This window comes from Mus pahari, chromosome 1 (assembly GCF_900095145.1).
Source record: "Mus pahari chromosome 1, PAHARI_EIJ_v1.1, whole genome shotgun sequence".
In the NCBI taxonomy this organism is placed as follows: domain Eukaryota; kingdom Metazoa; phylum Chordata; class Mammalia; order Rodentia; family Muridae; genus Mus; species Mus pahari.
Genome location: NC_034590.1, coordinates 52,879,741 through 52,904,969, shown reverse-complemented (window position 1 = coordinate 52,904,969; position 25,229 = coordinate 52,879,741). Strand labels below are relative to the sequence as shown.

Genomic DNA, 25,229 nt, shown 5'->3' with positions numbered 1-25,229 from the left:
GAGACAGGGTTTCTCTGTATAGCCCTGGCTGTCCTGGAACTCACTCTGTAGACCAGGCTGGCCTCGAACTCAGAAATCCGCCTTTCTCTGCCTCCCGAGTGCTGGGATTAAAGGCGTGTGCCACCACGCCCGGCCCTATCACAGTTTTTAAGAGTTCTCTTTGAAGACTTCTTGTTTAGGCTGTTACTGTTTGGAGGGTGGGTTGAGGTCACAGAAGTCATTCATGTCCCTCTTTCTCCACTGTGTCTCTGTAGTCATCAATAATATTGGCAGTTGCTTATTTGCTAGTTGCTTATTTGCTCATCAAGGTTTGAGGGAGCATGGATTGTGGGCTTCTACATGTTATCTGCCATCAGCACAGACCAGGAACAGGGCTCCCAGTTGCTGTAGGGCTATGGACCCAGATAGGGCCCTCCAATGCAGCTGGGATCATGGACATCACCATGGATTCAGGCCACAGCACAGACCATGGACATCCCCTTGGCCTTCTGTAGTAGCATGGGCCATGGACATCACAGAATCAGCTGCAGTAAGACCACGGACCCAGACATGGCCCTCTATGGCAGCATGGATCGGACACATGGCCTTAGGTGACAGTGCAGGTCACTTAGATGAGTATAGCCCCCAATGTCAGCATAGCCCACAAACAACAACAGGGCTTCAGGCAACAGCACAGGCCAAGGACCTCTGCTTGGCTTTTGGAGGTACCACCAGGCCATGGATATCAACTCAGACCCTGCCTGTAGCAGGACCTAGAACCTTTGTGGCACCTCAGACTCAAACACCACCACAGTGTCAGGTGGCAGACTAGGCCACTCACATTAGTGTGGTTCCCGGAGGCAGCCTGACCCATGGACATTAACATGGATTCAGGCCATGGCATGGGCCATGACCATTTTACATGTCATTAGGTATTAATACAGTCCTTGGACATCAACCTGGACCCCAGCCACATCAGGACCAGTGACCCACATATGGCCCTCAGCACTATCACAGGTTATGGTTGCCCTTTAAGGCAGTCCAATCTAGAAAATAAACTGTTCTCATCACAGGCCTCACCCAATCATTACCCAGAGCTAGGGTGATCCCATAGCCAGGCAGCTTGTTTGGGAGCTGAGTGTGCATCTGCTTAAACTCTAGGATGCTGAACACCAACCTATTGATCCTACTAGGTAATGACTCAATCCCCTGTCTATCTCAGCCCCCTCACACTTGTCTCATCACCAGTTCTGTGTCTCCTCAAAGAGCACACACTGCACTACCCCACTCTACTCCACTCTGCTCTGCTCTTCTATCACTCCTACTTCTCCACCGCCTGAGTGGGCAAGGGCATGTTTCTCCAAGTTCTTTTCTTTTAGTTGACAATTTCACACATGTATGTACATATCCATGGCAACGTCCCCTTCTGAAATTCTCCAGGACATGCTCCAACACATCCACGTCATACTTTCATGTCTTTGCTTTTTTTCCCTCCCTGAAAATCACTGAGGCCAGTTAGTGCTGCCAGCTGGAATAGTGACTGGTCTGTTGGCTTAATCTTGTGTAATGAGGCATAATTGGAATGAGTTCATTAGTCAGCAGTCCTGTCATGTCCAGGAGACATGTCACAGCACTCCTCCCCATCCCCTGACTTAGATTCTTTGGTGTTCCTGAGGCCTTGAGAAAGGGGTATTGAAGAAGATATCCCATTTAGGGTTCACCATTTGGACCACTATGAGTCTGCATTAACTGCTGTGCACTACAGAAGATTCTCTGGTCAAGATTAAGAGTAGCCCTATAAACATAGTATTAGAAAGCAGTTTGACAATGTGTTCATCTAGTAAGACAACATTAGTGGATTCCCTCCTAGAGCCCATGACCTCACTGTCCATGAGCTTTGGAACAGATCTACAGTACCAGGCATGAGTTTCCACCTATGGTGCAGGCATTAGATCCAGTCAGAAAGTGATTGGTTACCCCCATGTGGTGGTTTGAATCAAAATGGTTCCCATAGGCTTTAAATTTGTGGTCATTAGGGAGTGGTGCTACATGGAAGGAATTAGAAGGTCAGCCTTGTTGGAGGAAGGGTGTCTCTGGGGAGTCACCTCGGGCTTTCATAAGCTCAAGCCAGTCTTTCTCTTCTGTGGATCTGGATATAGAACTATCTCACAAAATAGTGGGATTCTTTAAGAATTTATCATACGTTCTTAGTTTTGGTAACTCTGTAACTTCTGTACGTTTATGTTACCAGTGAGCACATCTTACCTGGCAGGTTGGTATTGCAGCATTCAGAGTTCACTGCTGAGTAAGACCGTTGATGACTTCTCTCCCCTAGTGGCTCCTATAGCATCTTTAAGAGGAGGTGAAGGCTAGCCAGCAGGAAGCTTTCAGGTCATTTCCAGATTGACTTCTCTATATACTGCTGCAACCAAAGTGTGTTGTATGTTCAGTTAGACAATATTTTTTATCTAGTTTTGGTGTGAAACCAAGAGCAATGGCAATTCCAATGTTGCTCTGGAGGCCTGCCTGACCAATAAATGGTAAGAAAGTATATACACTAGTATGGAGATTTTCATTTAATAACTCGTGTCTCCTAGGAGAAGTATAGTCTACCCATGAGTTCCAACTCCTTTTTTAAATTACATTTTTAATTTAGTTTACAAAGTAGGGGTTTCCAAGGCTGGAGAGAGAGCTCATGTGTTGAGAGTACTGACTGCTCCTCCAAAATGACTTGTATTCAAGCCCTAGTGCCCACATATCACATCACAACAAACCGTAACTCTTAATTCTAAAGCCACTGACGCCAATTTCTGGCCTCTTGTGGCACCAGGAATACATACATGCATATAAAAACATATACATTTAAGATAAAAATAAGTCTCTTTCTAAACAAGGTTTTTCTGTGTAGCCCTTGCTGTCCTGGAACTTAACTCTGTAGACCAGGCTGGCCTTGAACTCACAGAGATCTACCTTCTTTGCCTCCCAATTGCTGGAACTAAAGGAATGTGACACCACTGCCTGTGTGGCTTAAATACAAATGACTTCCATAGGTTCATAAATTTAAATGCTTAGTCACCAAGAGAAGAGTGGTTTTGAAAGGATTAGAAAGATTAGAAAGTATGGTCTTGTTAGAGTGTGTTGATGTTTCAGATGCTCAAGCCAGGCTCAGTGCCTCTCTACCTATAGATCAGGATTATTACATGCTGGGCTCTGCTATTTCTCCAGCACACAGTTGCCTGCCACCATGCTTTCTGCCATGATGATCAGGGACTAAGCCTGTAAGCAAGCCCCAATTTTAAATGCTTTATTTTATGAGTTGTCTTGGTTAATATGACTCTTCACAGCAATAGAGCAGTGACTAAGATAAGAATTATCTTACAAACTAGTAGATTTCTATGAGATTTAGTATAAATCTTCACCTTTAGTTACTCCTCTTCATATTCTCCACTCCCCTGTTCCACTCATAGCCTCACTTAAACTTTTTCAGAATTTCGCCTCCTAACTTCCATATCATATATGTTCTGCTCTCATCCCTTTACCTTACAGTCCCTTTCCCTTCCCTCTTATAAGCCCTTAAATCCCTAAAGTCCTCTAAGGTCACTTTAAATTAAACACTTAAATGAAAAAATTTGAAGCATGCAGCATTTGTCTTTCTGGGCTTAAGTTGCTTCAGTTAGTGTCTTTTTATGTATTTCAGCAGAAAATTTCATTTTATTTCTATTCCTGTAAAATTCAGTATTAATGTGCCACATTTTACACTATCCATTCATCACTTCATGGACATCTAGGCTGATTCCATTCATAACTACTGTGGACAAAGGCACAGTAAACATAGATGTGCAGGATTCTCTATAGGAGGTGAGGGAGTCCTTTGGGTATATGCCTAAAAATGTGAGGTAGGTCATGGGAGTTCTGTTGTTAGCTTTTTGAGATACTTGCACACTGATTTTTAAAATTTATTTTGTTTATTTACATTTCAAATGTTATCCCCCTTCCTGGTTTTCCCTCCACAAACCACCTATCCCATCTCCCCTCCCCTCTGCTTCTAAAAGGTGCTCCCCCATCCACCTGCCCAACTGTCCTAGCATTCTCCTACACTGGGGCATCAAGCCTTCACAGGACCAACAGCCTTCACTCCCATTGATGTCAGATAAGGCTCTCCTCTGCTATATGCAGCTGGAGCCGTGGGTCCCTCTGTGTGTACTCTTTGGTGGCTGCACCCATTTACATGCCCACCAACCGTGGATTAGTGCTCCCCTGCCCCATCCTTGTTGGCATTTGTTCTTTGAGCCCTTGATGATAGTAACTCTGGCTGGAATTTGATAGAATTTGAAAGTAGTTTTAATTTGTGTTTTTCTGGTGGCTAATAATGTTGAACATTTTAAAAATTACTTATTAGATACTGGGCATGGTGACACACACCTTTAATCATAGTACTTGAGAGGCAGAGACAGGGCAGTTTTTGTAAATTTGAGCCTTGTTAGCAGGTGAGTAGTCCCAGGCCAGGCAGGGCTACACAGTGAGACCTTGACTCAAAAAATCAAACAAAAATAATTTAAAGCACAAAAACATGTTTATCAGCCATTTGTATTTCTTTGAGATCTCTGTTCAGTTCTATGGCTTTTTTTTTTTTTTTTCTGATTTGGTTGTTTTCTTGATGATTAGTTTCTTGAGTTCTTTGTATATTCTAAATACTTAATCCTCTATCAGATACATAGCTGGCATTCTGTAAGCTGACTTCTCAGATGACAGATTCTTCTGATGAACAAAAACTGTTGAGTTTCATGAATTCTAATTGTTGATTATTGACCTTCTGGAACAGTCACAGTCCTAGCCTGAAAAACCTTAAAGTGTACACCATACTCTTTCCTCTTGCAGCTTTTGATCTTAAGTTGAGGTCCTTAATCCATTTGGAATAGATTTTGTACAGGGTAAGAGGTTGGGATTTAAATTTGTTCTTCTATGTGTATATATCCAGTTTTTCAGCACCGTTTGTTGATGCTGTCTTTTCTCCAATGTGTATTTGTAACATCATCAAAAATCGAGTTCCTATAGTTGTGTGGCCTAGTATCTGAGTCTTGTTATTTTTTGTTGATGAATACATTCTGTCTATATTACTGTGGTGTGGTAGCACAATGAAATCAGGTGTAGTGAAGCCTTCAGCAATATTATTTTTTGCTCAGGGTTGCTTTGCCTCTCCAGGGTCTCTTGTGTTGTATTTAATGAATTTAAATGTATTATAATGAATGTAAAGATTGCTGTGTTTCTGTGAAGATTGTCCCTGAAATTTTTATTGACATTGCAGTCAATGTGTAGATTTCTTTTAGTAATATAGCCATTTTCACAATATCAATTTTTTTCCCAGTTCATGAACGTGGTATAGGTTTCTCTCTTCTGGTTCTTCCTCAATTTCTTTCTTCAGTGTTTTAGAGTGTGTGTGTGTATCTATACATATAGATATATACACACACACATATATATATACATATATAAAATGTTATTTATAATATGCTATTATGTTATAAAATTATATAATATAAATTATATAGATTATTATATAATGTATAATTATATATACTAATAGCATAATAAAACATAATATAACATATGACAATTTATACTTACATATATATTATATATTAAAGTATATAGCATATAATATTATATAATATATATTTTAAATAATTTTATTTTATGTCCTTTTTTGTACAGGTGTCAGACAATTGTGAGCTCCTATGTGGGTGCTGGAAATTGAACCTGGGTCCTCTGGAAGGGCAGCCAGAGGTGCTCTTAACCATTTAGCCATCTCTTCAGCCCCAAGTTATTTCTTAACTTGTGAATTATATTATCGTGAATTGTATTATTTCCCTTTTCAGTTTGTCATTGGTACCTTGGAAGGCTAATGGTTTTGTGTTAATTTTGTATCCAGCCACTTTAATGCATGTGTTTGTCAGTTCTAAGGGTTTTCTGGTGGAGTCTTTAGGATCTCATATATGGAACCCTAACATATACAAATAGTGTTGTTGACTTCTTGTTTTTCTATTTGTGTGCCTTTTATTTCTATGTTGTACTGCTTTAGCTAGCACTATATTGAATGAGAATTAAGAAGGTGAACATTCTTTTCTTCCTGATTTCAGTAGACATGCTTGAGCCTCCCCCCCATTTAACATAATATTGTCTATAAGTTTGTCATATCTTGTCTTTATTGTGTTGAACTATGTTCTTCTTACTCTGAGTTTCTTTGGGACTGCTACCATGAAGGAATGATGGATATCGTCAGATGTCTTTTCTTTATCCATTGAGACACTAAGTGAGCTCTGTCCTTGATCTATTTATACAATTTATAATATTCACTGATTTACCCATATTTGACCATCTCTGTATCTCCAGAATAAACCCAACCTAATGCTTTCTTGAAGTCAATTTGTTCCTTGTGTGTGTGCATGTGTGCATGCATGTGTGCTTGTTCATGCCTATGCATATCAAGGCACATGTGTGGAGATCAGAGGACAACTGCATGAATCAGTTCCCTCCTTCCACCTTGTGGGTCTTGGAAATTGAACTTGGGTCACAAGGTTTGGTGGCAAGTGCTTTTATCCATTGAGTCATTCTGCTGACCTAGATGTGGATGGCTTGAAAAAAACAATTATATTTAAGACATGAGTTAATTTAATAGTATAGCCTTAGCTTTGAGGAAAGGTGGACGTAGGGGAGCAAAAGAGCAGAGTTTGGGGCAGGGCATTCTTCCTCAGCCTGTACAGGGCTAAGATTGATACACACACAGCTTTGGCACACAGAGAGCAAGCAGGGTATCTCCAGCCAGCCAGGAATAATGTTGGTGGATGACACAGCAGCTCAGCTTTAAAAAAAAGAAGAAAAAGTCCTCCAAAGGAAGGAGTCCCTCTGCCCCCAGACTGATGCCCCCCCCCAGGGTCTTTGCTTGGGTGTGTTCAGAATGTGCCGAAGAAAGCTGTGACCAGACATTCCTCAGGCTAGCAGCACAAACCCCACTGTCTTAACTGGCTCAGCCTCTGTACGATCAGTCCCAGGTGGGCATGATTCCCATTACCTGCTTGCTTTTCCTTGCAACAAGGGTGTGAACAGGCAAATGGAATACTGCCAGCCAGCCTCGTAGATGCATAAGCAAGTTTGACCCTTAAAGAGGACATTGGGAAAAGATTTCTATAGAAGGAGATACTGGTAAAAAGGAAATGACAGAAGCTCAAAAAGTTAAATTTTGTCATTGTAGCTGGTGGGGGTGGGGTCACTGAAATAGGTTCTTCTTGGGCAGTATCTCTGAAGGAAGCATAGGAGTTAAAGGTGTCAGTGGTAGTCACAGCTTGCCAACCATCACCCTGAGGGGTCCTGGAAGACAAGTGCAAGGGAAACAGAATTAGCAGCCGGATGAGAGAGACTGTCTCTCTTAGTGCGGCTTGTCAGATACCCTTTGGGAGTAGTTGTGCCATCTGCGGCTTTAGTTGCAAGAGGGAAAAGAAGGGCTGGGCTTTGTGTCCACCTGTGGCTAGTATATATTCTGTTGGTGTATAAGGGAGCCTGAGTAAAATGGATCTTATCTATATCTCCCTCTGATACGCAAGTTGTAGTCCAGGCCCTGTGAGATACCTAGAACAGCCTCATAAATTCACCCCCCCACACACACACACATGCACAAAAGGCTGTTCCCTCTTTTCTATGATAAGCAGCTCCAGACAATCCCAGAGCACCAGGTGTTGTTCCCAAGGGTTCAAATATACAGTGTTTTTTCTAATGGTTATCCCATTCCTTGGAGGTAAACAATGCTGTGTCAAGGTACTTCTCAGAGGCCACTTGGAACACACAGATACTATTTCTTTACTTATTTATTTTTGTTAGCAGGATTGTGAAGCTTCTTATTGGGCTACAAAGCCAGGGCTTGAGCCAGCAGCTGGAGAAAGTCCAGGACTAGTGCATTTAGGGGTTTGAGGTGGAAAGCAGGAGAGAGAGGGAGCGGCAGGAGCGGAGCACAGATCAGTCCAGGCAAGCAGTCCACATTGCTTTGCTCTGGGCTTTGCTGTCAGCAGACTGGCCACCACTGCCGAGAGAGAGAGAGACTGGAGGGACGAACGCTTTCTCACAACCCTGCCTTAACCATACTGCATCAGACTATTCCAAGTAGCTCTTGTGCTATCTTTCCCTTGGAGGCAAGACTCCTCCCAGTCGTCCCCTCCTGCTCCTCCCCTCCTCCCCCCCCCCGTTCTGTGAGAGATGATGCGGTTCTCTATTGCTAGGCTCAGCCAGCTGATGTCACTGGCAGCGGGAAGCATCAGCAGCCTGATCACATGCTACCTAGTCTGTAATGCAGACGGGATAGGGGTGTGTGTGGGGAGGGGGCTATATGGCAACTATTCTTGCTTGAACGCTGCCAAAAGTACAGAGGCAGCAGCTGCAGCATCTAGCCAGCTTGGATGTCTTGCCTCTGAACCTGAGGAAACTAATATTGGTGGTATTTATTGTTGATAGTATTGAGAAAAACAACCCTTAACTCTAGGGTTTGTTTTGCTGTTCTCCTTTCCAAAGCAGACTTCCAGGACTCTGAAGAAACAGTTACAAGCAGGATGCTTTTCCCCACCTCTGCGCAAGAATCTCCCCGTGGCCTCCCAGATGCAAATGGCTTGTGCCTTGGCCTGCAATCACTCAGTCTGACTGGCTGGGACCGACCCTGGAGCACCCAGGACTCAGACTCCTCAGCCCAGAGCAGCACACAGTCAGGTGAGTGCAAGAGAATATGTGGCTGCCTAGGGGAGGGGGCCGAGTGGGGTGGTGAGCTAAGATACCAAAGCAACAGTTGTTCTATTCCCTTTTGCATCGCTCCCTCTATATACACACAACACAGAGCTGTTTTGCAAGCAATGGTAGCTGTGAGTGTTGCATGACAGATAGAGACTGCTGGTAAAGGCAGGTACAGCTTTCCTATTTGCCCTGACAAATTCCCTGGAGTTTTAAGTCTACACCTGAGGTAGCCCTGACAAGGGTCCCCAAGGTTTCAACCTTATGCAGATATGATCCATCTAAGCCCCTGGTGCCCAGGCCTGTCTTGGAGATGATGAAGCAAAACACTTTTAGGTGGGGGAGGGGAATTAAGGAACTGATTACTGAATGACCAGATTCTGTTTAGTGGTTTTAAAACTAAAGAGCTATGTGTGAAAGTTGGGTAGCCCTGAGTCATAGCAAGAGGAGATTAACTGAGCAATTTTATTTGAATATTGGGACTGCCTTAACATTAGGTTAAGAGCATCAATCCTGGGAAAGGACTGGCTGGGGAGGGGGATAGCTAGAGTGACTCCCAGATACAGAGAGAGGCTGGCTGGCTGTTGAAGGTAACTAATGGATGAGAGGCCACTCCCCTTTACCATCACTTGTCTTCTTGATATAGGATTAATGGGAACAAATTACATGGAGTTATTGACAAATCTTTGAACTGCTTCTGCTCAGACCTTCCCATTACCTGTTTATTCCCTTCTTGTGGTATTTGGGGGAAGATTAGTCAGGTAAAAATCATAAAATTTCCAGGAAGAATTGTGAATTTAAATGCTATAGTATTACTAAAAAAATCAGTATATTTTACTTTATATCACAATACAAAAAGTATTAGCAGATTCTATGGGACTATGGAGAACTGGTGTGTGTGTAGTCATTTGCCTTTGATGGTGGCAGTGGAGTACACTGTCCTTTCAGATACTTCCCAGCCTAGGACCAGGAGTCATGGCAGCAAGGTCCTGCTGTGTTGGTCTCTGCCTCCCCCTATGTGACGCAGGTGTTTTAAAGAGTGCTTTGCAGAGCCTGGTGCCTTACTGTCCATTAGACACCTTAACCCCCTTGTTTAGTAAAGCGCTTTTGGGGAAGAGGAAGGTTGACTTTTTATCCAGTTGGTTTGTAGGTAGGATCCCTTGAAGGTAAGGTTATCTTGAATGCTGTCTCCAGCTTTTTGGGGGGTGGGGTGGGGAGGTTGATAAGTACTCTGTTCTCTAGGTCAGGAAATGTGTCACTATTCAATGTCATTTGCTTTGGAGGCCACAGTACTTCCTTTTATGTATTCTTTAAAGCAAGCCTTGTCCTTTTTTTTTTTTTTTTTTTTTTTTTTCTCCTACAGGATCTGAGCAAAAGAAGAGCTCATACAGAGATGAGCACCTGTGTGTGGTCATCAGTTCAGATTTGTGCTGGCATCAGTTGGGGTGTGGCCCTTCTTTCCTCTTGTTTGTCTTAGCTACAGAGTTAACTTCTGAGCTGTAACTAAGCCCATGGAAATTTAGATGTGTCCATCTTGAAGCTTAGAAAGCCTGTTCTAACAGCTGTACAGTAAGGTGATTGTCTGCTCAGGAAATCATGGCCAACCTGAGCAATGTAACAGGACTGTGTCTCAGGAAGGAAAGAAAAGGAAAAGCCAGGTCTAGGTATGATTGTATCAGCTTTCCCACCCTGAAGAACCAGATCTTAGAGCTATTAGTCTGAAAAGGGGGTATTTTTCTTTACCTTCCATATCAAGCATTTAGTAATAAATAATACATGATTTTGTGGGTTAGGGAAGGGCTGCAGTCTGAACTTCAGAATTTATAAAGACTTGAGACTGACCCCAGTGCAGTGGTCTGGCTAGGTTTGCATGAGTGTCTCTTGCTTTCTGGGGGTTAAAACGCTCATTCCTTATCTCCATTCTGTGTTTGCCTTTAGGAGCTGTGGTGGTAGCCTTCTCCTTTTCCTAAGCTTTGTGCCTTCGTGGAAAGCCCATATGAGGGTGCTGTCTCCTAGAGTAGGATGGAGCCCTCCCACCAGCCAGCTGCAGTGCCAGATCGTGCACCCTTGCCAGTAATGCGGGAACACACAGCCCACATTCCAGTGCCCACACTGCTTTCCATCTGAAAACCAATTTCAGTCAGTTTCTTGATGAAGGGTGGAGATAGTTCAGTAGCTTCAGAAAATCTGTGAGTTGTACTTGCAAGCAGCCTGGTATCCTCTTGTCTCTCTGTGTGGAGCCTGTTATTGCTTAGACTCTGGTTAATGATACTTTCCCCAGTAAGTTGTAGCCCCATATCTGACTGTCTTCTACCACTTTTAAGTATTTGACAGTGCATTAGGCGAGGTTGGAGCATAGGGCTCTTGACTGAAGATTTTGACTATAATATTCACTCTGGCTGGCATTACACACTATCTGCCAGAAACTGTTGGGTACTGCAGGTATGTCAGTGAATAGGATGAAATCATTGTTGTTAAGAAGTTTTAGGACTGGTAAGTTGGCTCAGCAGATAAAGGCACAGCCACCAAGCCTGACAACTTGAGCTTGATCCCTGGGATCCACATGGTAGAAAAAGAGCACCAACTCCCAAAATTTTTCTTACCTACACACATGTGCATATATGGGTACACCCAGAGGAAAAAAGTAGAAGTTTTCTTTAAAGAGTCACTATGACTATCAAGGAAAAGGTCCTTTAATAGTATGTCAAGACTATGTACCCTATTGAGGAAAGAAGTGACATATAGCCAACATATATTAATTTCTTCTTTTTTGGGGGGGGGGGTTCGAGACAGGGTTTCTCTGTTTAGCCCTGGCTGTCCTGGAACTCACTTTGTAGACCAGGCTGGCCTTGAACTCAGAAATCCGCCTGCCTCTGCCTCCCAAGTGCTGGGATTAAAGGCGTGCGCCACCACGCCCAGCTATATATTAATTTCTTAATGCTGAACACAGCACATGATTTTGGTGCTTGTACAGATGAGGAAAAACTTGCAAAAGTACACAAAGTGGCATCTATTGTCTCTCTGAGCATTCCAAACATGGTGTCTTTTGTTCTAAACCTCCCATTCTTCCTATTAAACCCCCTTTCTGTGACCAGAGCCTTAATATGTTAGACCAGACTTAAGGTAACCTCATGTAGCTAAGTAAGAAGCCTGGGGTGATCTGCTCATTGATGAAATCTCTTAAGATGAGGGTACTTGACAGACACTTCCCACTCGCTTTCCACCCTTGGTCTCAGTTCATCAGCTTAACCACCCACTAGATTTGTCTTTCTAAAGCCTTTCCCCTTATGACTCTTCTATATGCAGCATTACTCAGCAGGAGAGTGAAGTGACATTTCAAATCTACCTTGAGGGACCTGGAAGAAAGGACTCTTAATGGCCACTTTGTACAGAAGCCCAGTGGGCAAGTGAGATACTCAGCCTGAAGATGCCAGAGGACATGTCTATTCTAATTCCCTTTTAGAAGCCTCATGAGATTAACCTATTCATCTTCTTTGGTTTCTGTCCTGTTGACCAGTTGAATGTAATGTTCCCTGTGCTGTTTCATTTGCAGGCTTCCCCATTGATCCATAGGGTAGAGCAGCCTGGGATGATACAAATGTCTTTTGCTCTGCTCTCCTAACTTTTTTCAAACTGTTTATGAGCCAGCATTCAAAATAGGTTTAGGCTTCTCCTATATGGAATATGGACGTCCAGGGCACAACTAAGTTATCCTGCAGATTTGCTTCAACTCTCTGCAGGCAGCCTCAGAACTAAGGGTACACATAGGAATGCAGGCTTCCATATGCAGCCATATAGCTAGGGTTGGAGTGATGGCTCCAAGATTTTCCCTGTGACTGCGCTTACTAGATTACAAGTATTTGATGATTGTGTCCTGTGAGCTTGAGCTGAGAGCTGTGTCTTGTGATAACGGCCTCCAGTCCCAGCCTGCTGCTGTTGCCAGAGCAGATCTGGGCACCTTTAGACTCTTGGAGAGGGAAGCAGGCTTCAGAAAATTCCAACAGTGACTCAGCTGAAAAACTGGAGACCTGGCATAGAGAGAAGGCTGAAAGTAGAGAAAGTTTAAAATCAGTCTAAAAATAATTACTGCTGATTTGGTCTCTTGTGCTCTGAAATGGCATTAATGAGTTGGAACCTTCTGCCGGGTTGGGCTGTAAAGGGACAGTCAGGTCACTCGAGGGCATCTGACTGTGGGTCACAGTTTCCAGAAACTTGGCTCATTCTGTGGGCTGAAAGAGATCTCAAACCAGCTTAATTCAGATTCTCCTATTGTTGACATTCATTTTATCCCTTTATCAGCTGTGCATTTTCTCTATATGTGTATACATATTCTTTGTGAACAATTTTATCTAGATTTGTTTATAACAAAACAATAATGAACTTTGGGCAGTTTAAAATAGATATATTCACTTATTAAACTATTGTTTTTATATTCCAAATTTGTCCTGTGCCCAGTAATGTCTTTTTATGAATGTATGACCTTAGCCTTTAATGACTGAGCCATCTCTAGTTCCACCAGTTCTGTAGCAGTTGTCTTGGTTTTTAAACATGTATCTGCTTGAAGCAGTAGGCCTTAGCTCCTTTGTTTGTTTGATGTGAGCTTTTTACAGGATGCAGCTAGTTCCGGCCATCACTTTCCTGAAAGTATTATATTCCATGTCATTCTTTTTATAGTCTTTATTATTCGTGGTGCTGTATTTCTCTGCCTCTCTGTTTCTCCCCCTACTTCCACACAGTGTTTTTAGAAATCAGACTCTTTGTGAAATGTCCTATAGTCATTTTGGCTTTCTATGCCCTTGAATGTTAGTCTTCATTATACTGTAAGAGCTTTATTTATAAGCTTTAACCTTTAAATTAACATAAATAATTTCATATGAAGCATGTTTGGGTGTAGTAAGGGTATAGTAATTAGAATCTTAAAGTATAAAACCTAGGGTTTTTTGGCTGGAGTTTTCAAAGCTTTGGTGCATCTATACAAACCTCACAGGGGATCTTGTTAAAAATGCAGATTCTGGTTTAGACCTCAAATGGTGTTTTAGGTACATTTTAATGTGGCCATCCCTAACTTTTGAGACATTCTTTTAGGTCCTCTGAACTTCTGGAAGGTGAGATTTCTCATCTGTGGTTGATGATCTTAAAAGTTTTGAACAAAAAGGAGATGTGCTAAGGACATGAAAATAAGTAGACACAAGGTCTCAGTGATGATTGATGTAGCTAGTGAATGATGCACTTCTGGATTGTGCTCTGCTATGGGATGGACATTGTTAACCTCAAAACTTTGTGAAGATAGGCTAATGCTTATTAGAATTTAGGGAAAGATTCATATCTGAGATGTGTTTTTGATGTTCAATAAATGGAAAAGTTGCTATTAGTAGGAACTTAATGGAACCTGGTCCAAATCATAAAACAGATGACTGACCATCTCTTGAGAAAGTGGAATTAACCAGTGTGGGTTGTTATGCTACTTTCTATTTGGATAGGCTTGTTACCAGAGTAGAGGATTTCTTTTGTTGATGCTTGAGGAAGGTGGATCTTACTATGTAGCTTTAACTGACTTAGAGCTTGCTGTGTAGACTAGACTGTCCTGGAACTCACAGAGATCCACCTGCCTCACCTCCAAGTCTCAGAATTAAGGAAGCATGCCATCATGCCATGCTCACAGTAGAAGCTTTCTGTAGATAAAAATCCTGTTGTTGACAAAGTAATTTGCAAGAATCCCAAGATACTAACAGTTTGAAAGTTAGCTGAGATAAATAGAATTTGTAGCGGGTAAAACATTTACCAATACAAGTGAATATAATAAACTGGAGGGAAGGAGGAAAAGTCCCCTGTACTGACTACCGTGTTGGTTTGGAGCTATTTAAAAAGCACTTACAAAACAAAATCAAAACCATTTGGGGTAAAAGCATAGTTCCCATAGCCCATTCTTGTCCTTGGTATCCCTAGGTATAACCCCTTTAAACTACTTATTTTCTCTTACAATTTTTTCATATGTCTTTGTGCTATGTGATGATGCAAAAACACAGGTCTCACCTAAAAGAAAATAGAGGTAGTTTATTTTGGAGCCCAGTACAAATGACCATAGCTTGGGAACACAAATTCAGGTTTCCTCAAATATCGTATTCCAATGTGGTAACGGTTTGATGAAATTTTTATAGTAACAAAAGACAGTCATAAATTAAAGCACTTTAAAAATACACTGATGCTGGGTGATGGTGGCGCATGCCTTTAATCCCAGCACTTGGGAGGCAGAGGCAGGTGGATCTCTGAGTTTGAGGCCAGCCTGGTCTACAGAGTGAGTTCCAGGACAGCCAGGGCTATACAGAGAAACCCTGTCTCGAAAAATCAAAAAAAACTGCTTGTGGACGTTGTACATCGTGGTGCGGAGCCTAGTGCGCACCACGATGTACAACGAAAAAAAAAAAAAAAACACCAACCAACCAAACACTGATGATAGCCAGGTGTAGTGGTTATCTCGGCACTTGGGAGATGAGAAGATCACTAGTTTGAGACCAACCTAGTGTACATAGGCAATTCCAGACCAGCAGGTGATGAATGGTAAGACCCTGACTCAACAAACAAACAAACACTGATTGAAATGCCAAGTAGACAGGTTATAGCAAAACTAAGAAGTCTCTGCTATAGACTTCAGATATTATCTGCTGACATTCTTAGCCTCTGGGCATAGTGGAAGCTTGGGGCTTATTTATACAGCTCCAAAAGAATTTTCTTAAGGGGTACGTGTGGTGGGGGGAAGGGGAGAGGGAGGTGTGGGGAGTAAGAGAGACCGAGTTCTAAAGGGTTTCATTAGGGTAGTTTATAAGGTATAGGCACCTTAGTTTTCCAATTGTTCCATTGCTGAAGAAAATGTTACTTCTCTGTCAACTGCACATAAATCCCCAGGGAGGATGGATCTGAAGCTTTTCATTTGCTGTTTTGCCAGGTGTGGAACCTGTTTGTTTTCTCAGCCTCATCTACCTCAGTGTTATTCCTCCCCACCCCCACCCCTTTCTACTTGCAAGTACTTCCCCATCTCCGATTCTTTCAACACCTTGCTTTTTCATTTGTTTGGCTTTGGTTTTTGTTTTTTGAGACAGGGTTTCTCTGTATAGCCTTGGCTGTCCTGGAACTCACTCTGTAGACCAGGCTGGCCTCAAACTCGGAGATCTACCTGTCTCTGCCTCTGAATTAAAAGCGTGCGCCACCACTGCCTGGGTTCAGCTATCAATCATGGATCTCTCAAATGTCTGTTTGGTTAAACCTATCCAGTGTTTAGACTTAATATATTCTAAGTTAGCCACTTACAGTTCCATATCCTGGACCTCATCATCCTTAGGATTCATGTTCTTGCCTTCTCCATTCCTTAGAGCTGTCAGCTTATGGAAATAGCTGAATCTCTATTCATCTGCTCCTGATCTGTTTTGTCATGCTTCTGTCTCTAACTTGTAGCACTTAACTGGCTCCTTAACTCCTCGCTTGTTGTCACCATCGAATATTATTTCATGTCCCATAAGGGAAAATGATCATAGCCCACTGTGGGTCTAGTATCCATCGAGGTGCCTTAATTCTGATGGAGAATATGCTGAAGTCCAGTTTTAAGTGTGTTTCTCACTGGATGGTAGATACTGCAGGGCATCCTCAAGGTTTGTGGCCAGCCTCTCTGCCATCCTCAGTAGCTCCTCAGATCATCTTTTCAGTGGCTTTTAGTTATCCTCCATACAAAACCAACATTTTTTAAAATCATAGTTGAGTCTGTGATGATTTGTTTTAGATTTATTTATTATATTTCATGTGTGTGTGTTTCCTGCATGCAAGTATGTGCATTACATGCATGCCTGGTAATCCACAGAGGTCAGAAGGCATCAGATCTTCTGGAATGGAGTTACAGATGGTAGTGAGCCATCATATGGATACTGGGAATTGAACCTGGGTCCCAACAGTCTCAGAAACATGGATTGTTTCAGTTATTTCAGACAGGAGTTTGATAAAACAGGGATCCTGAGAAGCTTATCAAGGATTGTTTGTGCTGTGTGTTAGAATCTAAGCATTCTGAGACATTTAGTTCCAGCATGCAGTTAAGTGCTAGTACTTGAAAACCACTTTGAAAGGCCTGTGTAAAAGACTATTTCCATTTCCTTGAAAAGCAAAATAATAAACTAACTCCTTTGTGGATATGTTTGACTCCCTGAGCTCCATAGATAATACACATCCTAAAATAAAAAAGTAACCACAGACTGGTAAGATGTCTTAGTGGCAAAGGCATGTGCCACCCATTCTGGTGGTTCAAACTCGATCCCCAGAACCCACATAAAGGCGGAGGGAGAGACCAAAGAGAACTTTACAAAGTTGTTCTTGGACATCATGGCATGGTGTGTGTGTGCGTGCACACACACACACAACCAATAATGTTAACAATAACAGTAATAAAAGACTGATTGTACCTGGCATTGGTTAAGATGTAAAGGGACAGGACTCATCATGCTCATGGGAGTGACAGTGTTTAAGCATTTTTGCCACAGTAGACTACTAAATGGATAAATGCGTCCACAGTGTTGCCTGCATTTAGGAAATGAAGGCTAAACATACACACATACTGTGTCTTTATCTAGGAGGGGGTCATATGCCTGAGGATAATGGTATGTCCTGATGCTGTAGTAAAAGCTACTTTGAATCTTGTGTGTAATGTTCTGTCAATGATCTATCATGAGTGGCAGTTAGTCTGGTACCACAAGTGATGCCTTGACTTTGTCTCCAGACTTGGAGAAGTGTATTCTTGTGCTTAGACATCTGGGAAGAAACCTGCTCTGGATGACTTGACACTTACTTGCTAGTCGGGGCTTAAGTAGGGGACAGTTACATTCACTGTTTGCTGAATACTTATGTTATTTGGGTTCATTTTGAGAGATGGATGGTGTGGTGCTTTGAATGAGATACCCTTATAAGCCTGTTTTTTTGTTTGTTTGTTTTTTGTTTTTTTTTTTTAATACCCCAAGTTGGCTGCTTGGGGAGGATTAGGAGGTATGCCCTTGCTGGAGGAAATATGTCACTTGGGGGCGGGCTTTGAGGTTTCAGAGACTCAGTTCATTTAGCTCTCTACTTCTAGCTTGTGGTTTGAGCTCTTGACTGCCTACTGCTGCCTTTGCTCTGTCATCATGGGCTCACTAAGGCAAATGTCTTCTTATTCTTCTTATGAGTAAAATGTCAAAGCTTCTATCTTAAAATTAATTCATCCATACTTCATAGTAAAGCCCTTTTATTCTTTGTCCTTGTAGATGAAAGATACAGTTCTCTCTGTCCGGCCGGCCTGCCTGCCTTCCTTCTTTCCTTCCTTCCTTCCTTCCGACAATATTCCAAGCTCTCCTGGAACTCAAAATCCTCCTGCCTTAGCCTCTCATGTGACTGGGGCTGCAGGAATTCCTACCACATCTGGCTTTTATTCTTTTTGAAGTTAGGTATTTGTTTATTGTGAGTTGGGCATTTTTGCTGAACACTTTTCATCTGCCATCTGATTATTGAACCTGGCTAGCAGTGTTATGAAATAGTTGGTATTTCACTCAAGAAGCCAGTGAGAAGGAAGAGGAGGCTAAAAGACACATCCAGGTGAGCTTTTCAGAGTTACAGCCATCCGAAAGAGGTTTCATACCAGGGGTTTCATACCAGGTTTGCTTCCTCAGGTAGTGAACTTTACGAGATCATTCTGCTTCCATCCCAAATATTTGAAATTTGGGGCTGCATAGAAAACGTATGCATGCTAGAAGTTTTCAGAAGAGAACATACTAGATGAGACATGCTTGTGCCATATTAGTCTGTGGTGTGTTACACATAATTCTGTGTTTTAACAAAATGTCACTAGAAAATTGAGAATCTAGTAAACACACTGAGAAGCCAGTGAAGGAATATGGTTTTGACTTCCCAGTTGTACTGCAGGCGTATCCAGACATTAATAGCAACTATAACCAAAGTTCCCAGTGGCAGAGCCTCAGATGGTGGCACTACTCTTTAAGCCTGGTGGCAGAGAACAATTTTGCTGTTGCTTTAGTAGAAAGAGTTCTGGTGGTCAGTCATTCTGTAACTTCTAATGGGAACTGGGTGACCAGCTTTCGAAACCATCAGTTACCTGTACATTATGTTCTGTGTTTCTGAAATGCTCTCAGAGTTAAATCTGCCTTGGATGACTATGGGAGGGAAAGGGGCCTTGTCTGGGGAGAAAAAGAGGATATGAGCATTCCTTTTCTTTTCTTCTTCTTCTTTTTTATTTATTTATTGTTTATTTTTTGTCACCCTAGTATTAAGCATGCTCCAAAATCCACTGGGAAATGTCTTAGGAAAAGCCCCCTTGAGCTTCCTGTCTATGGATCCCCTTGGGTCTGACTTGGACAAGTTCCCAGCACCCTCAGTTAGAGGATCTCGCCTGGACACCCGGCCCATCCTGGACTCCCGTTCTAGCAGCCCCTCTGACTCAGACACGAGTGGCTTCAGCTCTGGATCAGACCATCTCTCAGATTTGATTGTATGTAACATGCTCAGGAGTTGGGGGGTGTGGAGGTGGAGTTATCTGTGTATCCTAGGGGAAGATGCTACAGTATCTGTCTTAGAGCTTGAAAGGGGTGCCTCAGAGTAGAATTCAGGCAAGAGAGGTCATCAGGCACCTTTGTATGGCTGTTCATCCTTAGCAAACTCAAAGACACTTTGAATGTCCATGAGAAATGTATTTTAGAATCCAGTATCTTTTACTTGTTTAGAGAACAGTAGATTTCAAAGTAAATATGAGCATCTTGTCAGTGTTCTGTTTCTTGAAGTACATAGATGTTTTCTTTTTAGTCTTTAAAAATATTATTTATATACCTCTGTGTATAATGTCTCAAAGTTCATAAGTGGTATTTTAATACATGACATTAATAAGTCATAATTAATCATTACACTGGGATTGTGATCTAGATGTGACTCTAGCTCCTTTTTCACTAACCCATGACAACTCACAGTCTGAAACTATCATCAAATTTATATATCGTATTTTTTACCTACAGCCAAGGTGACATGTGCAGATTTCATGTTAATTAGAGTTAGGAAATGGGTTAGGGTGTGGTGGGGAGGATGGTATAAATAGCATATATAGGCTAGCATAGACAGTATAGCTAGAGGTAATTACGTATGAGTCTTGAAGGAAAGAGGCAATGAGACAATTTCCAGAAATAAGATACTGTTTAAGATAGCTCTTCAACTTTGCTTTTCAGTTACTAAATGCCATGAGCTAAATGTTGAATTGAACAGGAGGGCTCATTTCTCCTCTCTTACCTCTGAGGTCACCCATTCGTGACTTTCAGGACCCGCCCTGTTGTCAGCTTCACTGTCCTGGACTTTGAACACTGGCATTAATTAGTATTCTTGTTGCCCATACACTTACTTTGTCCAGACTAGTTTCTAGAATGACAGCTACAATCCGGTCCTTTACTTCTCTGGACTTGGGGTTACACCCTGTATGATAGGGTCACAAGGTACTCGCTCCATTTCATTACTTACATAGAACTCATCTTGGGAATTTACCTCATGCCTGACAAATACAGCTCTCTCAGATACACATCTAAGGATTAAGTTGGAAGGAGACAAAGCTAACACAGAAGAAGAAATGAGACAATATTTTGTATTTATAGAAAATATTCTATCAGTAAATTTTAATAATGCATAATTTTGACGCTTAGAATTTCAAGCTTTATCACAAATATAAAGTGTAACATGTTCAAATACATTTCTAATAGAACATAGGTGTGTCAGAGGGAAAAAAGTTGTTTAGCAATAGTAGTAATAAGTAACTGGATCCTGAAGATGTAACTGGTCTCCTAAATAAAATGTGATAACTTTATCAAAATTGTTATGAATATTCTCTGGCAAGAAAAAAATGTTGAGAGACATTTGTTGAGAGATAAGAGTTTATTTTAATTATATTATCTATAACCAATCTTAAAAATAAATAGGAAGACAGACTGAAAGAGAATATATCAAATTATAAATGCAAATTATAAATGTTAGATATTTTTCATATTTCTATTATGTGATCAATACTTTATAACAAAACTGTCTTTTAAAACTTGTGTCTGTTTTTTTCTCCTCTAGTCAAGCCTTCGCATTTCCCCTCCTCTACCCTTTCTTTCTATGACGGGAAATGGTCCCAGAGACCCTCTAAAAATGGGTGTTGGGTCCCGAATGGACCAAGAACAAGCTGCTCTTGCTGCAGTTGCTCCCTCTCCAACCATTGCTCCAAAGAGATGGCCAGGAGCTTCTGTGTGGCCATCTTGGGACCTTCTTGGAGCTCCTAAAGACCCATTCAGCATAGAGAGAGAGGCTAGGCTCCACAGGCAGGCTGCAGGTAAGTGCCGGATAGCTGTGGCTGTGTGTGAAGCATGAGACCTCTTTTCTCTTCTTTTTTCTCTCATCCCCTCCTCTTTTTTCTTTTTCTTTTTCTTTTTCTTTTTCTTTTTCTTTTTCTTTTTCTTTTTCTTTTTCTTTTTCTTTCTTTCTTTCTTTCTGTTTNGNGACAGGGTTTCTCTGTNTAGNCCTGGCTGTCCTGGAACTCACTCTGTAGACCAGGCTGGCCTCNAACTCAGAAATCTGCCTGCCTCTGCCTCCCAAGTGCTGGGATTAAAGGCGTGTGCCACCACGCCCGGCATCTTAAATTGTTTTAATAGTCTTTTTTTCTTTCTGAATTTTGAGACAGGGTCTCTCTACACAGCCCAGACTGTCCTGGACTACACTGTAGACCAGGCTGGCCTTGAACTTAAGAGATCCACCTACCTCTGCCTCCTGAGTGTTGGGATTAGAGTTATGTGCTATGTCCAGGTACATAATCTTAAGTATATGTTAAATCTGTTTTTTTTTATATTACACCTGAACTTGGAAGTAAATGAGTTACTTATATCATTAACTACTAATGTCTTCATTGATTTCCACCCAGTCACTGTTCTTTGAACATTTCTCTGTTACATGTGTTTGCATAGAGCTCATCCCTATCCCACTTTCCCCTAAGAGTGTGACTACCCTGTCATCTAGTGATTCTGATAGCCCATGTTTGTGTTTACTGTGTGGTCCCTGAATGGGATGCTTTCTGGAGGCCACCTGTTTTATGTGAGATATTGCTAGCTATGCCCAGTTTCTTGTCACAGCAACACATTAGCCCTATGCATGTTAGGGAATAATGCTTCATCTCCTTGAATGTCTTCCTCAGTGCTGAAGGCAAGGGTAATGTGTCAAGAAGTCCTCACCCAGGTCACCTTCCAATGTGAAAGGCTGGAGCTGACCTCTGAGAACAGACCTCTGGAAATGAGCAGGACAAGCCAATCTGAAGAGAGTTCCAAGCAGAAAGGGCCTTTTAACATATTTGTGTTTAACATAAGTAGGAAGCAGAGGGTTTGGGCAGAAATCTATTATCGTACTGTGTAGGCAGCAAGGAAATTCCGTGCCTACTCAAGTGCTTTTGAGTTGGGTTGTGGGGCATGGAGATGTGCTTACTATTGAGTTGTATTTCTACTGACAGTATCTTGACTTCTACAGTTGATGAATTCAGAGGCAAAATAAGAAAACGGAAGAGCATCCCTTTAACTGAGGGAGAAAGTCTACGAGGGTCAGAAACTTATAGGGCATTGCATATGTAGTTGTTCTGTCTACTCCTAAATATTTATAAATCTACTTACTACTATAAACATTAGCAAGATAAAATTGCTTTGTTAAAAAACTGCTTTGTTGATAGTTAATAAGTTATATAGTCAAAATAGCTTTAGTTGTGTTTGTTTTTACCCTATACATCTGGTATTCCTTTTGATTTTATTGGAGGCAAGGCTGATGAGGTAGGATTATTAAATATTTGAGGAGACATAAAGTGTTCTGTCTTTCAGAATATCCATGGATAGTCTTCTCCTGGGAAGCCCAATTGGAATTGTGAATGTTCTATTTCCCCAACAAGTCCATTTCAGAGAAGGGTAGTGACTTTGTTGGTTGTCTGAACCCTTGTTTTTTGCTTTGTTTCTTCCCACAGCTGTGAATGAAGCTACGTGTACCTGGAGTGGCCAGCTTCCTCCCCGGAACTATAAGAACCCCATCTACTCATGCAAGGTGTTCCTAGGAGGTGTTCCTTGGGATATTACAGAAGGTGAGCTGCCTCTGAAATCTCTTATGAGTTGAAGGTGGAGCATATCTTTCAAGAGTGTGACCCCTAGCCTCCAATTTAGAGCCTGAACCTCTGCCCTTAGCACAGGGTGTTGCAGAGCAGCTGAGAGAGAGTGAGTGTGCATTTCATAAGCTTCTGTAGAGCACTGTGTATGTGCTTACACAGGAGACCAGCAGTCAGTTCTGAGTTGTTTTTCAGGAGCAGTGAGCCTTGGGAGGAGTACTGGTGATCCTGTTTGTCTTTCCTGAGTAGACTGTGTATTGGTTTCTGTTGTTCTTCCCCACCTGTGCAGCTGGATTGGTTAACACCTTCCGTGTTTTTGGCTCTCTGAGTGTGGAGTGGCCTGGTAAGGATGGCAAGCACCCCCGGTGTCCTCCCAAAGGTAATATGCCTAAAGGTAATAAAGACATGGTAGGAAACTTTTTTTCCCCCTCCCTCACATGTACTGCACCATGTGTTGCTGGGCTGTCACAGACGCATGCTGGTATAGTAGGCACTCCAGGGTAAAGTCAACACACCCTCTTCTGTTTTGCATATTCCTTTGTCCATCTGTCCAAATCTGCAGTATGTGGGGAGATAGCATCCGACCCCTTCCTGAGCACCTCCCTCTGAACCTAAACCCCACCAGTGCCTCCCCTCTTGAATAAGGTGCTCACCTCAAAAGTGTTCCTTTGCTGCCTTTGCTGTCCCAGGGGTCATTGTCTGACCCAGTTCTGAGATTCCCTTTGGAGTTGGCAGGAATGTGGACCAAGTATCTGACTCCTCGCTGGTCTAAAATGAGATCCTGCCCTGTAGAAAGAAGCAGGTGCTATTTTCACTCTGCCCCATCTTCACTGAACTTGAACCAGTGGCTTAATTAGGCTTTTAAAGCAGTACCTGCATCCCCTGGCAAACTGACCATAAACCTGCTATTTTTCCTGGCTCTGTTAGCCTGGGCATATTCTGTGTTCTGGGGTAGACAGCTATCTGGTCATAGGTGAGCTCTTCTGTCCCAGCTTAACAGTACCTTCCCTTAATGAAATTTGATATAACTCTCTCTCCCTTAGCATAGCATAAGGCATAGTAAATGGTCTGACAAGCCTTTTCAGGAGTATAACAAAATGTACTTTGGGTAAGGGATTTGATTCAGTAGTGGAATGCTTGCCTAGCGTGCACAAGACTCTCCCTGCTCAAAGCCTTGGCTCCTCAGCCACACAAGAGGATGTTAAATTGCCACCTGAGGGATATTAAGGCTTGTTTTTCTTTCATTGAGTATAGGGTATGTGTATTTGGTGTTTGAACTAGAGAAGTCCGTCCGGGCCTTGCTTCAGGCTTGTTCTCATGACCCGCTGAGCCCAGATGGCCTGAGTGAATATTATTTCAAGATGTCCAGCCGAAGGATGCGCTGCAAAGAGGTGAGTTAGTTTGGTAATCCTATATTAGTTACTTTTCGTTGCTGTGTTAGTTACTTTTTTATTGCTGTGATAAAACACCATGACCAAGGTAACCTACAAAAGAGAACATTTAATTTGGTTTATTGTTTCAGAAGGTTAGAGCTCAGGAAGTGGAGTTGAGGGCACAGCAGCATCTCGGCCTCAAGCCAGAGCAGAGAGAGAGAGAGAGAGAGAGAGAGAGAGAGGGAGGGAGAGAGAGGGAGGAGAGAGAAGAGAGAGAGAACCAACCTGGGGAATAGAGTAACACAACCCCAAAGCCTGCCCCCAGGCAGCCTTTCTTTTTTTTTTTTTAAGATTTATTTATTTACTATGTATATGAGGTTTATTTATTGTTATATGTAAGTACACTGTAGCTGTCTTCAGACGCACCAGAAGAGGGCGTCAGATCTCATTATGGGTGGTTGTGAGCCACCATGTGGTTGCTGGGATTTGAACTCAGGACCTTCGGAAGAGCAGTCAGTGCTCTTAACTGCTGAGTCATCTCACCAGCCCCCAGGCTTTTAACAAGGCCACAGCTCCTAATTGTTCCCAAGTAGTTCCACCAATGGAGGACTAAGCATTCAAGCATTCTCATCGAAACCAACACAATCACTGTGTTAAAATACCATGACTTAAGACAACTTACAAAAGAATTTATTTGGGCTTATGGGTTCAGAAAGATAAGAGTTCATAATTGATGTGTTTATAAAAGGATAAAGAGATAAAGAATATGTTCTATGGGTGTGTGATGAGGTATGGGGGAAGGGGATGTCTCAGCAGGCCCATGTTAAGGCATCCCTTCCCCCTGAGGGACCAGCCACATGCTGGTATAGTATAGAGTTTATTCAGGGCATGGGGAGAGGAGTTAAGAGGGTGGTAGAGGCAGAGAAAGGCAGAGAGAGAGAGAGAGAGAG

General features: G+C 42.2%; 1 protein-coding gene across 6 annotated transcripts in view; it reads left to right on the top strand.

Moving 5' to 3' along the window:
* Window positions 1-25,229, top strand: part of Cpeb1 (cytoplasmic polyadenylation element binding protein 1) — a 106,546-nt gene that overhangs the window by 72,522 nt on the left and 8,795 nt on the right. For 2 of the 6 annotated variants that reach the window (XM_029532771.1, XM_029532772.1), the window contains exons 3-8: window positions 8,539-8,727; window positions 19,032-19,255; window positions 20,857-21,109; window positions 22,772-22,885; window positions 23,196-23,300; window positions 24,161-24,297. In XM_029532771.1, the coding sequence (XP_029388631.1) occupies window positions 8,574-8,727; window positions 19,032-19,255; window positions 20,857-21,109; window positions 22,772-22,885; window positions 23,196-23,300; window positions 24,161-24,297 (987 nt within the window). In that variant the 5' untranslated portion in view covers window positions 8,539-8,573. The other 4 variants (XM_029532774.1, XM_029532776.1, XM_029532773.1 and 1 more) reach the window with 4 other exon arrangements.